General features: G+C 35.8%; 2 protein-coding genes across 2 annotated transcripts in view; one reads left to right on the top strand and one right to left on the bottom strand.

Moving 5' to 3' along the window:
• The window catches only part of LOC120633144 ((2R)-3-sulfolactate dehydrogenase (NADP(+))-like), a 23,034-nt gene extending 13,231 nt beyond the window's left edge, over positions 1-9,803 (bottom strand). Inside the window, exon 1 of the mRNA XM_039903267.1 lies at positions 9,689-9,803. The gene's annotated coding sequence lies outside the window, so the exon portion shown is untranslated. The remainder of the gene's footprint in view (positions 1-9,688) is intronic.
• On the top strand, positions 6,098-16,680 carry LOC120633145 (uncharacterized oxidoreductase YjmC-like). The gene is made up of 8 exons (XM_039903268.1): positions 6,098-6,250; positions 8,202-8,390; positions 9,934-10,049; positions 11,436-11,534; positions 12,095-12,181; positions 12,918-13,026; positions 14,400-14,557; positions 15,377-16,680. The coding sequence occupies exons 1-8, from the start codon at positions 6,100-6,102 to the stop codon at positions 15,536-15,538; spliced, it is 1,071 nt and encodes a 356-aa protein (XP_039759202.1). The 5' UTR covers positions 6,098-6,099; the 3' UTR covers positions 15,539-16,680.

Here is a 16,680-nt window from a genome sequence, read left to right as displayed (position 1 = left end):
AGGGAAAGCACCTTGAATACTGACGTAAATCTAGACAGTATTTCCGGAAGTCCTCAACGGCCTGTCAGTATTCTAGGGCGACCTTGGTTGCTTGAACCTCGCGCCGTTACCTAGGAATCAAAAAAAACATTTCACCAACTTTAATGTAATAACTATTGGTGAAAAATTTATGTATGCCTATGAATCTCCTTAGGCATTGCCTTGTTTTTCGTTCGTGAAAACGGGCATATGACTCGAACACTGAGGGCTCCGTACCCTGGAAGAAATTTTAGCGTTCATGTAAACTCGAAAATTACATATTTTTCTTTGTATAAATTATCCAGATAAAAGAGTGAATATTGCTTTTTGAAACAATTTAAGAGACGTTTTACTTTATTATTCTTGATATACACTGATGGACGGATGGATAAAGGAGTAATCCTGTTAGGGTTCCGTTTATAATTTAGAACCCTGCTAGAATAAAAACCCTAAACAGGATAAAACAAAAAACCTTCCTAAATATTATTGGGGTGACGTCATCGAGGTTTGCGTTTTGTGATCAAGGTCAAATCCGACCTTTTGATCAGGTAGAATCCTCTATTTATACAATACAAGATTTTAGCTTTAAATCGCGTTAGATCTTTTAATAGTCTCTTCTCCAACATATCAAACTATTTTGTATTAAAATCAATGATAAACTATGGTAATTAAAGTAGGTACTACGAGTATATTTCCTAAGCACTCGATAGCTTAAATCTGTCAATGTAGGTGGTCGAACAAAGGTCATGCTTTAAACAGCTCAAAGTAATGTTAAGTAACATATTAAATCCATGTCATCATGGCAGTATTAATTCCAGGACGTTTTTAAATTATTTTTATTTAATCAATATATAAATTTAAATCACGCGAATCCCACTGTGAGAAGTTTAAAGAAATTAGTATACTTACTGTAGCTTCACAATATATTTATAATAATATAGTAGTTGTAAGACAACATATAAAGTATATAAGCTTTTATAATATGATTCCTAAGGTGATTTTGGACCTGCCAATGCACAAGTTTAAAGAATTTGTTAAAACACATTTATTACAGCGAGGTTAATATACAATTGATGAATTTTTTTAATGACAAGGTTACTTGGAAGCCTCCGGCTCCGCTTTCAGCTCTCACAAGATAGAAAAATGAATGTTAAAATGCAAAATGTAAATTGTTGATGTTGGAAAAGAGCAACTGCTGAGTTTCTTGCCGGCTTCTTCTCGGTAGAATCTGCCTTCCGAACCGGTGGTAGAATCACTACAAACAGACAGACTTGACGTTTCAAAAGTGCTAATATTACGCCTACTTGAAATAAATGAATTTTGAATTTAAATTTGAATTTGAATTTGAATTTAAACATAGAGTGGTATAAACCGTCGACTTACAAGAAATGGTCATAAATTAGTATCAACTGCATATCGTCTGCAAAAGGTACAGAAGTAATTTGTGGGATTGAATATACGCTTTTATAATATGATTCATAAGGTAATTTTGAACCTACCAGTTAATTAGTTTAAAGAATATATTAAAACACATTTATTACAGCGAGGTTACTATACGATTGAAGAATTTCTTAATGGCAAGGTTGCTTGGAAAAACTTTCGTCCTGTTTCATCTCACACAAGAGAAAAGATAGAAAAATGAATGTTTTAAAATAAAAAATGTACACTGTAAAGAATCTGCCTTCCGAACCGATGATATTGTCACTACAAACAGACAAACTTGATGTTTCAAAAGTGTTTATATTTGGCCTACTTGAAATAAATTAATTTTGAATATAACGCATTACGAGTTAGCCCTGAAGCCGTGATAACCCAGTGGGTTCACTTTCGGGGGGCCGAGTTCGAATCCCAGGAATTATATCACATTATGACTATTATATAAATAAATAATATATATTATATATATATTTTTGCACTATTTATGAGATGAATGAACTAACTTGCTCTGTTTATGTACAAACATGTAAGTAGGTAAAAAGATAAAGTGGTGTTTATAATTTGCTTGTGTAAATACCAAACAGTGAGTTTGATAAGTGTTGTTAGGAAAACGCGGTGATAGCCCAGTGAGTAGAAGCTCGATTTCACTTACGGGGGGCTGAGTTTTAATCCCAGCACCAACTCTAACTTTTCTAAGTTATATGCGTTTTATTATGTAATTAAAACATCACTTGCTTCAACGGTGAAGGAAAACATCGTGAGGAAACCTTCATGCCTGAGAGTTCTCGATAATGGTCTCAAAGGTGTGTGTAGCCCACCAATCCGTACTAGGCCAGCGTGGTGGACTACGGCCTAAGGGTAACCTTTAGTGGGCCGGTAATGGGTTGACATGATGATGAAAAATAATAACTTAAATTTAACGTTATAAAAGTTTATAATATAGTATTAAAAAAAGCGCCTTTAACGGTGGTTACGGACATGGTCGACTTTCGTATACTAAGAGAAACAATATGTCGATGGTAGAGTGGCGCAGTAGGCAGCGTCTCTGCTTTCTGTGTCAAAGGCCGTGGGTTTGGTTCCCACAACTTGTAAAGTATTTATGTATATTATTCGTAAAAATATTTATCAGTCATCTTAGTACTCACAACACAAACATGCTTATTTTGGGTCTAGATGGCGGTGTCTGTATTGTCGAAGTATATTTCTTTATTTATGGTTTTTTTTTATTTATTTATTGGACTGTGGTGTCGATCGATAGTTTATGCTTTCTGATTGGACAACCCAATTCTATTATCAAGTGTTGTTTATATCAAGGGTTTCCTACGACACTTAGAAAGTGTAAAGGCCGTAGTCTACCACGCTGGCCTAATACGGATTGGTGGGCTACCCACACCTTTGAGAACATTTTCGAGAACTCTCAGGCATGCAGTTTTTCTCACGATGTTTTCCTACGCCATTGAAGCAAGTGATATTTGAATTGCTTAAAAAAACGCATATTAATTAGAAAAGTTAGAGGTGCGTGCAAAACTGTTGTGACGAAGGAACAAACAGATTGATGTGAGTAGATACATACAATAATTAAAGTGCAAATAAAGTGCGATCGAAGCGTCAACAAAAAGAATGTTATGTACCTAAGTCTTATTTCCCGGAAAATAAAGAGACTGAAATGAGACGGATTCTTGGAAATAAATAAGATATTTAGACTTTATAACTCAGAGGAAGGAGCTTATTCTTATCACTGCAGCACGGCTAGCATGGGTAGGAGAGAATTATATCATCGGGGAAAGGATGCAATTTTATCTTCTATTCCTCAACCTAAAAAACAATGGGAAATAATATCCAAATAATATATATGTGTAATATAAACGGGGGTAAAATTCTCCTATTCCATGTTTCCGTGCTTTAGAAGGTGGACAAGTTAATAATATTTTTGTCTTCTGCCCGTGCTAGCCCTTCTACAGGGCATATATATTATTTGGATATTATTTCCACTTGTGCGCCAGTACTTTGCATGGCAAGGCAGGAGACAATTATCTCCCCGGGAAAGGATAAAAATTGATCTTCTCCCACAGCTTTATTAACTACCAGAGCATTGTCGCACAAGTGCTACAATGCTCTGGTAGTTAATAAAGCTGTAGGTAGCTCTGGTAGCTAATATCCAAATAGTCGGGGATATAATTTCTGTCTTGTATCTGTCGGGTTGAGTATGCAATTAGAGCAAATAAAAATAAACCTTAATCCTATCTAGGTACTTCGATCTAAAGTAATAACAGCTTAGATTCTTAAAATTATTAGATAAGTAGTTGCACCTACATTAAACCTTGTCTTGCCCTCTCTAAGGAAATTTCACGTAACTAAACTAAGGTAACACATTCGCGTTCTTTTTCTATCTTCGTATTGTTGCATACTCCATAACCTTGACTTTGCTGAACTCCTTTAGCTGGTGTTAAATGTAATAATTTGCTTCCTATTCTTACTTGCTTAAGGTTGGAAGTCGGAAGGTCCAGAATTCTAAATTCAAATTCAGTCGCCAACATTGCGCGTTGCGGAGCAGACGTGTTACCTATCAATTTAGCTGCTTTGTTGTGTTGTTTATATTGTAGTGTTTGTTATATCTTGGTGAGTAGAATTATTAATTATGTAATAAAGATACTCTGATTATACGAACTCTCATCATGTTTTGTTTAATTAGCTATATGAAGTGTCATTTATAAGTTTAAATTATTTATTATCGGGTTTTCCATGGCATAGGTGCAGTGTTCAGTCTTTTTCCTGTACATAACCTTTACGTTGGACGTTTCTAATTGGAAATTTTAAATTGTTATCATTTAAAAGACCACTTCGTTACCAAAGGACAAATTGGTTTGTTAGTTATAACTCTACCACCAGTTTGGAATTCCACAAAGAGAAATACAATGGTATAAAAAGAAGAAAAGTATCTACTGTTAACGATAAGAACTATAGTTTATATTATTAACATTAAAGTCACAATCAAAGACATAGATTTCCTTATTCAATTAGGCACATAGATGGCATTTTTGATGCGTGTATTATTTACATTACATGTAAAATATTTTATATAAGTGAGTTCACGGTGAAAACTAAAGCTGATTAGGTACCTGCGATGGTTCCAAACTCGTCCTGATCTAAGAAGAAGCCCACAACAAACTTAGTTGTTTTATTTTTGTTATTAACATATCAATTCTCACACTGCCATAACTTTATTTAAAACTTTAAGAAGCAACCTGGTTCGAGGAATAATTTACACCCAAGCTTTTCATCATTTTTAATAACTCATGAATCAATACCATAATGTAGTAGTAAAAAAAAAGTTTTTTCATATCTATTTATATTTTATAGAGTAAACACAAACAGCTCTTTCAAATGATATTTTTGACATTTTCGCTCCCTTTAAGTTTAAATAAATTTATTTAAACTCAACACACCCGCACACCAATCTCCAATAAAAACTAAATCATCAGGTCCAGAAGTAGAAGGTTTCTACTGATAAAGTATTGGCACCGAATACCTAGCTATTCACGCTACATAATATAGATTACTATTAAGTCGACTAAATTAGTCTATCGTTGAGATTTGTGAATAATACAAAAAGGCCTACTCGATTTTAATCGTATGAAAAATATTAGTAAAATAGACAAATATTATTACCTATCTTTGTTTTGCTTCGCTATATATTGAATACCTATAGACCACATTTTTGTTTATTTCCCTCTACCATCGGCATCGCATCTTTAAGGCAATTACGCTCTGGAACAATCTGCCTGCCGAAATCCGTTGAAGTAGTTCCCTTCCGATGTTTAAGAGTCGACTGAAGGACCTCTCTTTGAGTGATGGAATTTGAAGTAGATTCTTTATATATTTTTTTTAAATTGTGTGTTAAAATCTACTTATATATATTATATTTGTTATAGATTATGTATATTTTAAATTTATATATTACCTTTTATTTTGGTATTTACTCTCGGCACTATCCCGCTCTCTTGCTGTAAGTCCTATCTACAAAGGTTGCCTGTAAGAGATTGCTTGCAGCAATAACGCCGTCTTTGCATGTCTACATTGTGTACTGTATACTCCTTAATGTTTCCTTTCCTGTATGTGATATGTGCAATAAAGTGTTTCTTCTTCTTCTTCTTCTTCGTATTTTTAAGTTATGTCTGAATTTATAACCAATCGTCATGATATTACATTTGTGTATTTTTGCCAACTACTGTGTTACTAATAATTAATATTTTGTAATTATTGCAATCACTAAACGAAACTAAAATCGCGGATCTAAAAGTAGATAGCTATCCTTATGATAGCGTTTTAAGTTTTCGATAGATTTGTTCACAACCGAATTATTATGATGTTCAAATAAATGAGAGGTCCCAATAATCATATTAGGAATTTTTTGAATTCAGATGAGTTTTTTATTTTCAAAATATACAAGAAACAACAAAACATCGCAACAAAAGATAACTGAGCGGATGGCTTAAAAGAAATACAAATAGTTATAAAAGGTAGAAACAAGAGCAGGTAGCAACTGTTAAGAACTGATTTTATTTAAATCAAAATATTTTTTCAGTAATGATTCTTTTGTATTGATATTTCAGCGTGCAAAGGCCGCTGCAAAGGCTAAGAGCAATGGCCAGGGTAGCGACTTCGGAGGCTTTGCGCTTTATGACAGACTGTCTTAAAGCTGTTGGCGCCTCGGCTAAAGCGGCTCAACAGCAGGCAGAGTTGCTCATAGAGGCTGACCGCGTGGGACATCCTAGTCATGGCCTCAATAGATTAGGTAAGTGCATACCCCAATATGCCTCAATGCTACCAGTGGCATGCACTTCATAGATACACAAAAGCACTGCCTACCCTTAAATTTATGTATAACTGGTATAGGAGGAGGATTTTCGCCGTTTTATGCAATTTTTCTGTTGTATGCATACCCTGGTAAGAAACCCAGTGTAAGCCACTGAATGCTAATATGCCTCAATGCTATTGGCATATCGGCTAAGGCGGCCAACACCATTTAATATAGAGTTGATTATCGATTCAACTCTATGAGACATCCAACTCTCTGATGGTACAGTGTATTTAAACGCGTCGCACTCACGTTAGCGTAAATCCATCATTTACATATTTAAATGGGACTTTGAAAACTGTCACCATCTAGCCCCAAAGTAAGCGTTACTTGTGTTATGGGTACTAAAATAACTGATGAATAGTTTTATGAATAATATAAATAAATACTTATATAATATACAGATAAACACCCAGACACTGAAGAACATTCATTTTCATTACACAAATATTTTTCAGTTTTGGGAATCGAAACCACGGCCTTGGACTCAGAAAGCAGGGTCGCTGCCGACTGAGCCGTCAAAAAAATAAAATTTGAAATAGAGAATCAAAATTTTTAACAACTCGATACAATCTTCCAGTCTTTAGAGATTTTCTATCTCAACTACGCCTACCTTTTCGATCGCGTAAAAGTTAACTAAGATTAGTATGGAATAGATGGAGCGACCCTATTACAATACTGTAAAACAGTATTGTCTCACCCTTTCTGTTAGATTTCCTATACTCCAAAGTTAAGTTTCATAAAGTGGAAGTTACACGAAGGGCATACGAAACGTAAAACCTTAATATACCCATGTAATATAAATATATATATTTATGAGTATATGTATTGATAAAATTCCTAAACCAGCTAGCCTCAGCACTGCAAATAGGCAAATATAATTAATCCGTCCTCAAACAGCCTATGCACACCACTGTTCTGTAAACGACTAAATAATTTGTTAATTATGTATTTATATTATGTGAAACTAGGTAATTATGATGGTATATTATGTGAAAGGTGCATTTTTATGAGATATCGTCGATAAATATAAAATTATTATTGATAGCGCAATTACGTTATTAACAAACATTAGATAAATGAGCTCAAACTTGGTATTTATCTCCGAGTAATGAGTATAATATTAATCGCTTCTTTCATTTAATTAGAAGCGATGATAGCGAATTGGTTAGGAACTCGACCGCACTTTCGGAGGGCCGCGTTCGAATCCCAGCACGCACCTCTAACCCTTTAGCCCCTCTCTCTTAAGATCTCGGGTCTCCATCATTTTAGCCAAATGCGGATTGGTAGATATCTTACGCCTTTACATCAACAACAACATCAAGCGAGCTCCTAGACATATGCGGAGCAGGACTGTGGAGTATCTAGGTCCTTCCAAATGACCCAGGTCAAGTTGTGTTTCAGTTGAAATGATGACAATGACGTGAACGTTAAAAAGAACTAGATGGCCCCCCACTAGGTGTAGGTACAAACGACAACAAACGAGATGCTCGACATATGCGGAGCAGGACTGCGGAGTATCTAGGTCCTTCCAAATGACCAAGTTCAAGTTGTGTTTCAGTTGAAATGATAACAATGACGTGAACGTTACAAAGAAGTAGGTGGCCCACCACTAGGTGTAGGTACAGACGACATCAAGCGAGATGCTAGACATATGCGGAGCAGGACTGTGGAGTGTGGAGGTCCTTCCAAATTACCAAGGTCCAACAGTGGTCGTCTTTCACTTGAAATTAATGACAATGGCGATAAACAAATCTTGGAAAGTTGGAACCCAAATTATAGACAAATACGTTATAACTAATGTGCATGCCAACGATGTAATAACTCGTAGCAAATGGCAAACCCTCTGACGAAAATATGATAAAGAGTATCGCCGTTCTTATTTCAGAGTTTTACATAAACGACATACTAACCGGTAATTGCAAACCCAACGACCAGCCTCGGATCCTGAAAGAGAATGCATCCACCGCGTGGGTGGACGCCAACAACGTGCTGGGCGCTACTGCAAGCCACTTTGCGATGGACATTGCCATCAAGAAGGCTAAGACCACTGGAGTTGGATGGGTCACAGTAAAAGGTAGGTACTAACAATTTTTAGAAATCCTTGGCCCAGTGCAGAGCGCTGTGGTCTATGTGAGGGTAGTTTATAATTTCCAAATTGTCCCGTCTTGGCTCCATAATGACAGTAACCAAGAATCGCTTAAATATTGCTTAATTTATCTAATCCCAAGTAATATTATAAATGTGAATGTTAGTTTGTTTGTTGTGCTTTCACGCGAAGACTACTAAACCGATCTACATGAAACTTTTTATACATATTCTTGGAGGTATTAGAAATAATATAGTATACTTTTCATTGAAAAAAACTAAAAATCTCATATATGACTATAGGTGTAGACTATGTAGCAGTACGCTGCCTCCCAAAATTACGCGGGCGAAGCCGCAGGGCACATCTAGTTATATTATAAAGTTAAGTGTGGGAAATTTCATACTCCTCCGACCGCGCAATGAATTTCACTTAGAATCTATATATTAGTTTAAAGTTTCACTAAATAAAACTGTAAAATCTAGAGATCCGCCATGGCAGGTGAAACGCCCAATGACGTCAGATCTATATAATCAATACCAGAATTAATAATTTTTAGCTATGGAACAAGGACTTGCTAAGGCAGATAAAGCTTTCAATTTCTGCCAAAATAACATTTTCATGACATGACAAGTACAAATGAAAGAAAAATAAATAACGATTAATAAAAACAATTTGACAATAAATAGAATTGCCAAACATTGCTAGCTAAGCCTGTATTGTCGGTGCCTATTCAAATTGTGTTTACTTAATTGTATTCACTGTGTTGTCATCAATTATGTCACAATTAAAACTACAAACTACTTTGCTGCACACAACAATATAATAGTATAAAAAAGTTTTTTTTTATAATTTTTCCATTATACTTTGTCGTTGATAGACGACTGATGCTGGTAACTAACTAACAAAAATGTGCTGCCATGAGGTTTAGCGTTCTAGGACGTAGAACCATGTTACCGGTAGATACAGGTATAATATAACTAACACACATATTCACAGAGGTCGTGAATGAATGAACTTGAAAAATACGTATCATAATTTCAGAATCGGCGGTTTCTGAAACATTATTAAGTTTTTGAACCCGCATTTCGAAATCTGTATTAAATAATAGCCTAGTTTCAAAATAAATGGATCCTAAAAGCACTATCGAGTTCCTAAATATCCTTAAAGTAGTTAGCATGTTCAAATATGCAAGCCTTATCGGAGAGCTATATTGTCATTGAAATAATTCTAGTACAGTATTTTTGAGAGTACTTAAACTGTATTAATTATAATAGAAAACTACTTACCGATGTAGAATTAAAAACAAATAGGTGTTTTATTAAAATTCCTAACTATAATATCACTAATACAAACACCACATTAGATACTAATCGCAGATCCCAAACCATAATACTAACTATGGAAAGTAATGATTATTTATAGCTCCAAGTCATTTAAATTTCGGACTACCTTCATATTCAAATCGAAATACTGGTTTTGTTGATACTTTTTTGTCTCTAGTACTTATCTGTATTGTCTATGTTTTTCTCAGGTTCGAACCACAACGGTATGGCGGGTTACTGGGCAAAGAAGGCTGCGAATGAAGGTTTAATAGGAATGGCTTTCACCAACACCTCACCACTACTTGCTCCAACAAGAAGCAAAAAGGTGCCTAGTTTTATTGTATCTACTTATACATTGCGCAGTTGAAACTTACAAGCTTTGAAAGACCAATCCGTCAATAGGGCACAAGTCCTGCTCATAGGAGAGATTTTTAGTAGCATGGAACTAATGAGAGTTGACGGATTTACACGATTGTTATCACAATATGTTAGTGATAAAAACTAATCGGGGATCGACGACTTTATTATGCTCTTCGGTAGGCATATGATGCCTATATCTATTTTTAACAGACCTCATAAAAGGAAGAGTTTCTCAATTCGTCCGTATTTATGCTTTTTTATGTTTGTTCACGGATAACATCGTCGTTTACGAACCGATTTTGATAATTCTTTTTTTGTTGAAAAGAAAATGTTTCCAAGGTAGTCTCATAATAAAAAATCAGGGTTTGATGATGGTAGACCAGAGACATCGAGGGGACATTCCAAAAATCGTAGGGGCGACTAGTGCCGTTATATGTTTTTCAATAAGTATTTTATTCTTATGAGAACTTTGCACCCATATGGTTATAATGAAGCTCTGCAGTAGATCTTATGATGGAGAACATAGGCAGTCGAAGGAATTTCTCAACAATTTACAGCTCAATGCTGTGAATCGGTAATTATGAGCAGTCGACATTCGGCTATTATTTCTTAGATATGATTGCAAAGCTACCCAAACATTACTTGGCATTGACATAGAAATGTAGAAAATATTTATTTCTTTTTTCAGTTGTATTATAAAGTTTTTAGGACTACGATCCCAGCTGTTTTTGGCCGTAGCGATAATGGCAAGGTGTTGTAATGAGAAATATCAAAAAATCAGCGACCAATCACAAGACTCGATCGAACGCGCATTTCTTAGGATTGGCTGCACGCTGGACGCAATCTTGAACGCCGCTCGGGATGCAATTACGCCTCGGGTTAACTTTGCCTTTAACGAGAGCCTTATCGCCGCGTCCAACTTGCGATCGACCTAGCAGCGTTAAAACTTGCGTCCTTCGAACGACCAATCACAAGACTCTAGTTCGGGCGTGCGTTTCTTGTGATAGTCGCTCGCTGAACGCAATTTTGAACGCGGCTCAGGACGCAATTACGCCTCGGGTTGGCTTTGCCTTTTACGAGGGCCTCATCGCTGCGTCCAACTTGCGATCTATGTGCCTAGCAGCGCTAAAGCTTGCGTTCTTCGAGCGACTGTGACAAGACTCTTCTCTAACGCGCGTTTCTTATTTATCGTACGTAAAATTGGCCGTACGCTGAAGGCAATTTTGAACGCCGCTCAGGACTCAGTTATGCCTTACTCAGTTGGCCTGAGCTCTTGGATGTGGCACTTTAAATCTTTCTGAGAATTAAGATGATAGTGAAGTACTGAATGTATTATCTTTTGATTACTTAGGCCGCTTTAGGAACAAATCCTTTGTCAGTGGTGGCGCCGGCAGCGGATGGGGAAACATTCTACTTGGATATGGCCACGACTGCCGTTGCCGTTGGAAAGGTAATAAAGTTATTTAGAGTAGGTAACTATACTCAGCTCGATAAAGTAGGCCATTATTTATTTTTACGTTCTATAATATTACTTTGCAAAACAAACAAGTGTTTTTAATTTTTGTTTAGGTTTTTATTAAAATTCTCGTAATTTTCAGTTAGTTTTAGTAAACTCACGGGCTAAAAATTTTGGGCTGAATCGGTACTGAGCATAGGTAGGTAACAAACTTACGTATACTTTTGCATTTGTGATTCTTGAATAGATTTAGACCCGCTTTTTTCATCGCCAATTAAATCCATAATTGGATTATATATTATGTGAGGTATTCACAAATCTGCCAATTATTTCTTAACTTAAGTATTTGCACGCTTGATCTAAGTTGGCTGGACTAAAATATATGCGCAGTAGATATTGTTTTTAGGTAAACAATGTTGAGAATGTGCAGTGTACACTGGACACGTATCTCTGTATACTGCAAACGTATCAGACTTCAGACTGGCAAAATAAAATCTCGCGATGTTAGTGAATGACTGTAAAATCGGTTCTTTAAAATAATTTAATCGTTTCAGATAGAAATGCAGATGCGCAAAGAAGAACCCATACCAACAGGCTGGGCGCAAGACCCTATTGGAAACCAAACAAACGACGCGGAACTGGTATATTTTTTTTACATTTGTACGTTACAAGGTTAGAAAGGTGCTAACTTTTGTTGCAAAACATTTCCTGAGATTTATAAGTAGTTACTTTTTAAGGAATAACTGTGCAAATTTCTCATAAATTTACGCAGTGACAGCCATGACATCAGCTTTTAACATTTAAGGTCAAATGGAGTCACAGATTACTATACCTAATAGATAATGTTAAAACAATAATTTACATATAACACATGTATTTATGATATTTCACGTCATTACAGCGATTTAGAAAGATTTATTTCTTTAGTGACTTATGTAATAGTTATTCTGTAAAGTTGGTACAAAATTAAACTTTTGATAACTATAATATAATTATGTGCCAGATAATTTATTAAATTGATGAACATTAAAACAAATCTGCGGGTAATTCTTATTTTATTAATGAATAAATAGTTTTCAAGAAACACTTAGCTAAAACTATATTTGAGTCGCAGCCAATATTCTTGACAGTGTGAATGTGGGTATATTTAATATTGATATATATATTGTGAATGTGGGTGTATTTTCGATACACTTCAGTCATATAACAGACTCATGACTATGCAAAGATCAGTTTGGTATAAATGGAAACTGAAGTTTTGTCGATATTTGAAATTATAGTCATTGCTTTAAGTCGAGTATAATAGTTAGTCGAGTAGGTCACAAAAGGTTTATATTAATAAAAAAAATAATTGTCTAACTTGTTAAATTATTGCAGGCGTTCAAAACAGGTTGTCTGATGCCACTGGGCGGCGGAGAAGAAACTTCTGGTTACAAGGGTTATGGTCTGGCAGCTATGGTTGAACTGTTCTGTGGTATCTCATCAGGTAAGACGGTGATGTTCTCAAATGGGTGTGGAGTCTAACTATCTGCATTTGACCATTGCAGCGTGGTAGACCACGGCCTACATCCACAGATTTAAAAATCAAATATCTTAGCGTGAAATTAATAATTAAACCCTTACTCTTAAAGGAGGCCGGTAATGGTTCGATGGTTATAATGAAGATTTTGCTTAATATTAGAAGTCTGTACTTAGTAAATATTTATTACTAGCGGACCCTCGCGACTTCGTCCGCGTATGGGTCAATCGAGAAGCTAGAATAGATCTGATGCTAACATCGTGTCTAGCTTTGTACCTACTATTATAGTACGATGTATACTGAGTTAGTAAGTTGTCATTATTTTAGTTGATACATACATCCATCCATACATCCATCCACACAAACTTTCGCATTTTTAATATTAGTAGGATGTTACGCATGCATTCGATCATTCGATCGATGTCTCATAAGCCTTGCGACTTGCTGTTATTTGTGAAAAGTTATGTCCTTTATCTCCGACAATATTTATCAGATCTTCATTAAAATAAGACAAAACATGCTTGATAGTATAAACTTTCAAATAAAAAAAGGATTTTTAAAATCGGTTCAAATTTAACTAGCGAGCTATGAGGTAAAATTGATAAAGTAAAAAATATCAGCTACGACTATACCACATTTTATTCAAATCCGTTCAGGAGTTTTCACGTGATGCCCGAACAGACAGACATACAGACAGACAGACAGCCAAACAGACAAAAATTAAATAAAAATTTGTTTTGGACCCTGTATCGATTATTAAGCATCCCCCGGTCAAAATTTTCAAAATATATTAAATGTACAGAAATCTTCCAGTTACAGTTTCATTATAAGTATAGATATTAGCAAATCACATACCTAAGTAGAATTCTTTGTTCGGCCGAATTTGTATCGCTTTTAAGAAATCAAAGGTACCGTTTGTTTTTCTAGACCAAAAATCAAGATGCATGGTTACTTTTTGCATATTCTATACCAAGAATGTGCAGAGGAAGTCTTTTATAGATGATGAAACAGAAATATTAAAATTGAGTCATCTTTGATTCATTTTTGTTCTGTTTGATTAAGTCCGTTTTTAAGAACCGACGCAACAGGACGGGTCGTCTATCTGTGGCGTCGCTATGATTGATGAAAATCTGTTCAAGATGGCCACCGCCACAAAATGGCGGATTACTGATTTTTCGCAACTCCCTCAATGTCAGTATCGGCTTGTTGACTAGTAGAAATCTATACATAATAAATACAGATTTTTTTTATATTTAATTTAATATTGGCGTTTATCTAAGCTGAAAGAAAGAAGATCTTTCAGCTTAGATAAGCTTTTGTTATCATATGGCGTATTGCAGGTGCGAAATACGGGCACCATATCCGCTCGTGGACTCAACAGGGAGAGGGCCCGGCTAACCTTGGCCACTGCTTCATTGCGGTGGATCCTGAAAACTTTGCACCCGGGTTCGGAGATCGCCTCACGGATTCTATCCGGCATTGGAGGGAATTAGAACCGGTTGGTACATGTTCATTGTAATTTTCATATCTTATTAACATTCCACTGCACGGCTAGTACAGGTAGGGTATACAAATTAAATCCCCCGGTTATATCTATGTTCTTCCGACAATAAATAAAATTCACGTGTCCACCTGCCAAAGCCTGGCAAAAGGGAAAAGGAGAAGTTTACCCTCATTTTTTATTACACTTATATTATTTGGATATTATTTTCACACGTGCGCCAATACTCAAAGAGTTGATAAAGCTTTGGGAGAAGATAATTTATAGATGAATAATTTTGTCCATGTTGCTGGTGTACAGGCCACCGCTCAAATAGCAAATAGGGTCTTTGGGCATATTTTAGTCTATAATTACCACGCTTTATTTCTGGCCTTGATCGGGAATGACGGCTGACTGATGTAACAACGTCATAAACGGTAACTATGTAGGTTCTAGCAATATTAACTAACTATCTGTTGGCCTGATTACGGTTTTTTATAAAACCCATCGGTTTGTTTTTCCGGCATTTGACGGCAGATTGGCGCAGCGACCCTGCTTTCTGAGTCCAAGACCGTGGGTTCGTTTCTCACAACTGGAAAATGGATGTGTGATTATTATAATATTTATAATATACGCTTTAAATAACGTATGTAGAATGTAGATACTATTTTTACTATTTATATATGTATATATTTAACTTGATTTTTGGCATAGAGTAAGTTGAAAGGACGGAGAGTAGACTACTTTTTTTTTGTAACAAATATACTGAGAAAATACAAACACCGTCATCTAGCCCCAATGTAAATAACCTTTCGTTTAAATTTATTATCTTTACAGGCAGATAGCAGTCTACCTGTCTTGGCTCCCGGCGACAAGGAGAAGAAAGCTGCCCAACTAACTGACTCACTTGGGACGGTCTCTTACGTTAAACAACAGCTGGAGTGCAGTGAAGCGTTAGCGAAAAAGTTGAAAGTCAAACCTATGGCAATTATTAACTGATCTTTTGCGATGCAGTTTTCTATGGCAGGTACCCTATCGACAGTTGCGTGCAAAAAGGTTTTGCACAGGGTGTGCAGATGATTTAAAATGAAGAATACCTCCAGTACGAGTTAAAATAAACTTAAGGATAGGCTTTGTAAGAGTTATAAAAATAGAGATGATATAAAATGAGATATTCTTCATTTTATATCATCTGCATACCCCGTGCATACCCTCTATGCACGCCACTGCCTGTCGTGATGTTGCAACACAGAGGTGAAGAGGTGACTCATTTCCTTGTGGTCAATGGGTCACCTTCTCAGCTCTGTGCAATATACATATTAATAGTTTTTTTTAATAGTAATATTTGAAGGAAAGTGAAACTATCGCCTATAAATAAAATGGACCTAAGAATATGTGCCTGAGCCGTGCAGTTTGGTGAAGGCAGATCAGAATACGCGAATCAAAATTGATGCGCGCGAGCGTCGTGTAGGTGAAACGTGTATTCGTGTTATTGTCTACAAATTGTTTTGAAAGTGAAGTTGGACACAACAAATACCGATTAACTGTTATGCAAAAAGGTTTTACACATTTTTATGTGTAATATTTATATGATAAGTAATATTATTTTTATTTATGTAAAATCGCTGGTAGACCCAATAAATAAATAAATAAATAAATAAATAGAATACAGTTGCCACCATCCCTCCACTTCACGCGGGTGTCGTATGAGGCGAAGGGAATTTAACGGAGAACGGACAGCAGCGTCCTCCGTGCTACTACTACCATCTACTGCGATCACCAACCCGTCTGCCCAGCGTGGAGATTATGGAATACCTCCAGTGGCATTCAGTCCAAAAGTGGGCTGTGATAGGCTATTGATGCTTAGAACTTTAGTGTTATTTTCATGTTACGAACTAGAGTTACCGACATAGCTCGGAGAACGGATGGACGTTAGGGTAATAACATGTTTATTTATTTATTCATAAGACACATCAGCAATTAATTGTAACAACATTCATACAAAAAAAAATTGTATAGAATTATAAATTCTCTCTGATGCCATTACAATAACAAATTATAGGTGTATACTGTTCTAAAAAAACTTTATTTTCTAACATCCCACTTCATCATAAATCAACCCATTACCGGCCCACTACAGG

This window comes from Pararge aegeria, chromosome 21 (genome assembly GCF_905163445.1).
Source record: "Pararge aegeria chromosome 21, ilParAegt1.1, whole genome shotgun sequence".
Classification (NCBI taxonomy): Eukaryota; Metazoa; Arthropoda; class Insecta; order Lepidoptera; family Nymphalidae; genus Pararge; species Pararge aegeria.
Note: the sequence above shows the minus strand (reverse complement) of the source record. Positions and strands in the feature narration are given on the sequence as shown.

Excerpts from the sequence above, each read along its gene's own strand:
- LOC120633145 (XM_039903268.1), top strand. The coding sequence starts at position 6,100 with ATGGCCAGGGTAGCGACTTCGGAGGCTTTGCGCTTTATGACAGACTGT. Across the intron at positions 8,391-9,933 it reads TGGATGGGTCACAGTAAAAG|GTTCGAACCACAACGGTATG; the intron begins GTAGGTACTAAC and ends TGTTTTTCTCAG. Across the intron at positions 14,558-15,376 it reads ATTGGAGGGAATTAGAACCG|GCAGATAGCAGTCTACCTGT; the intron begins GTTGGTACATGT and ends TTATCTTTACAG.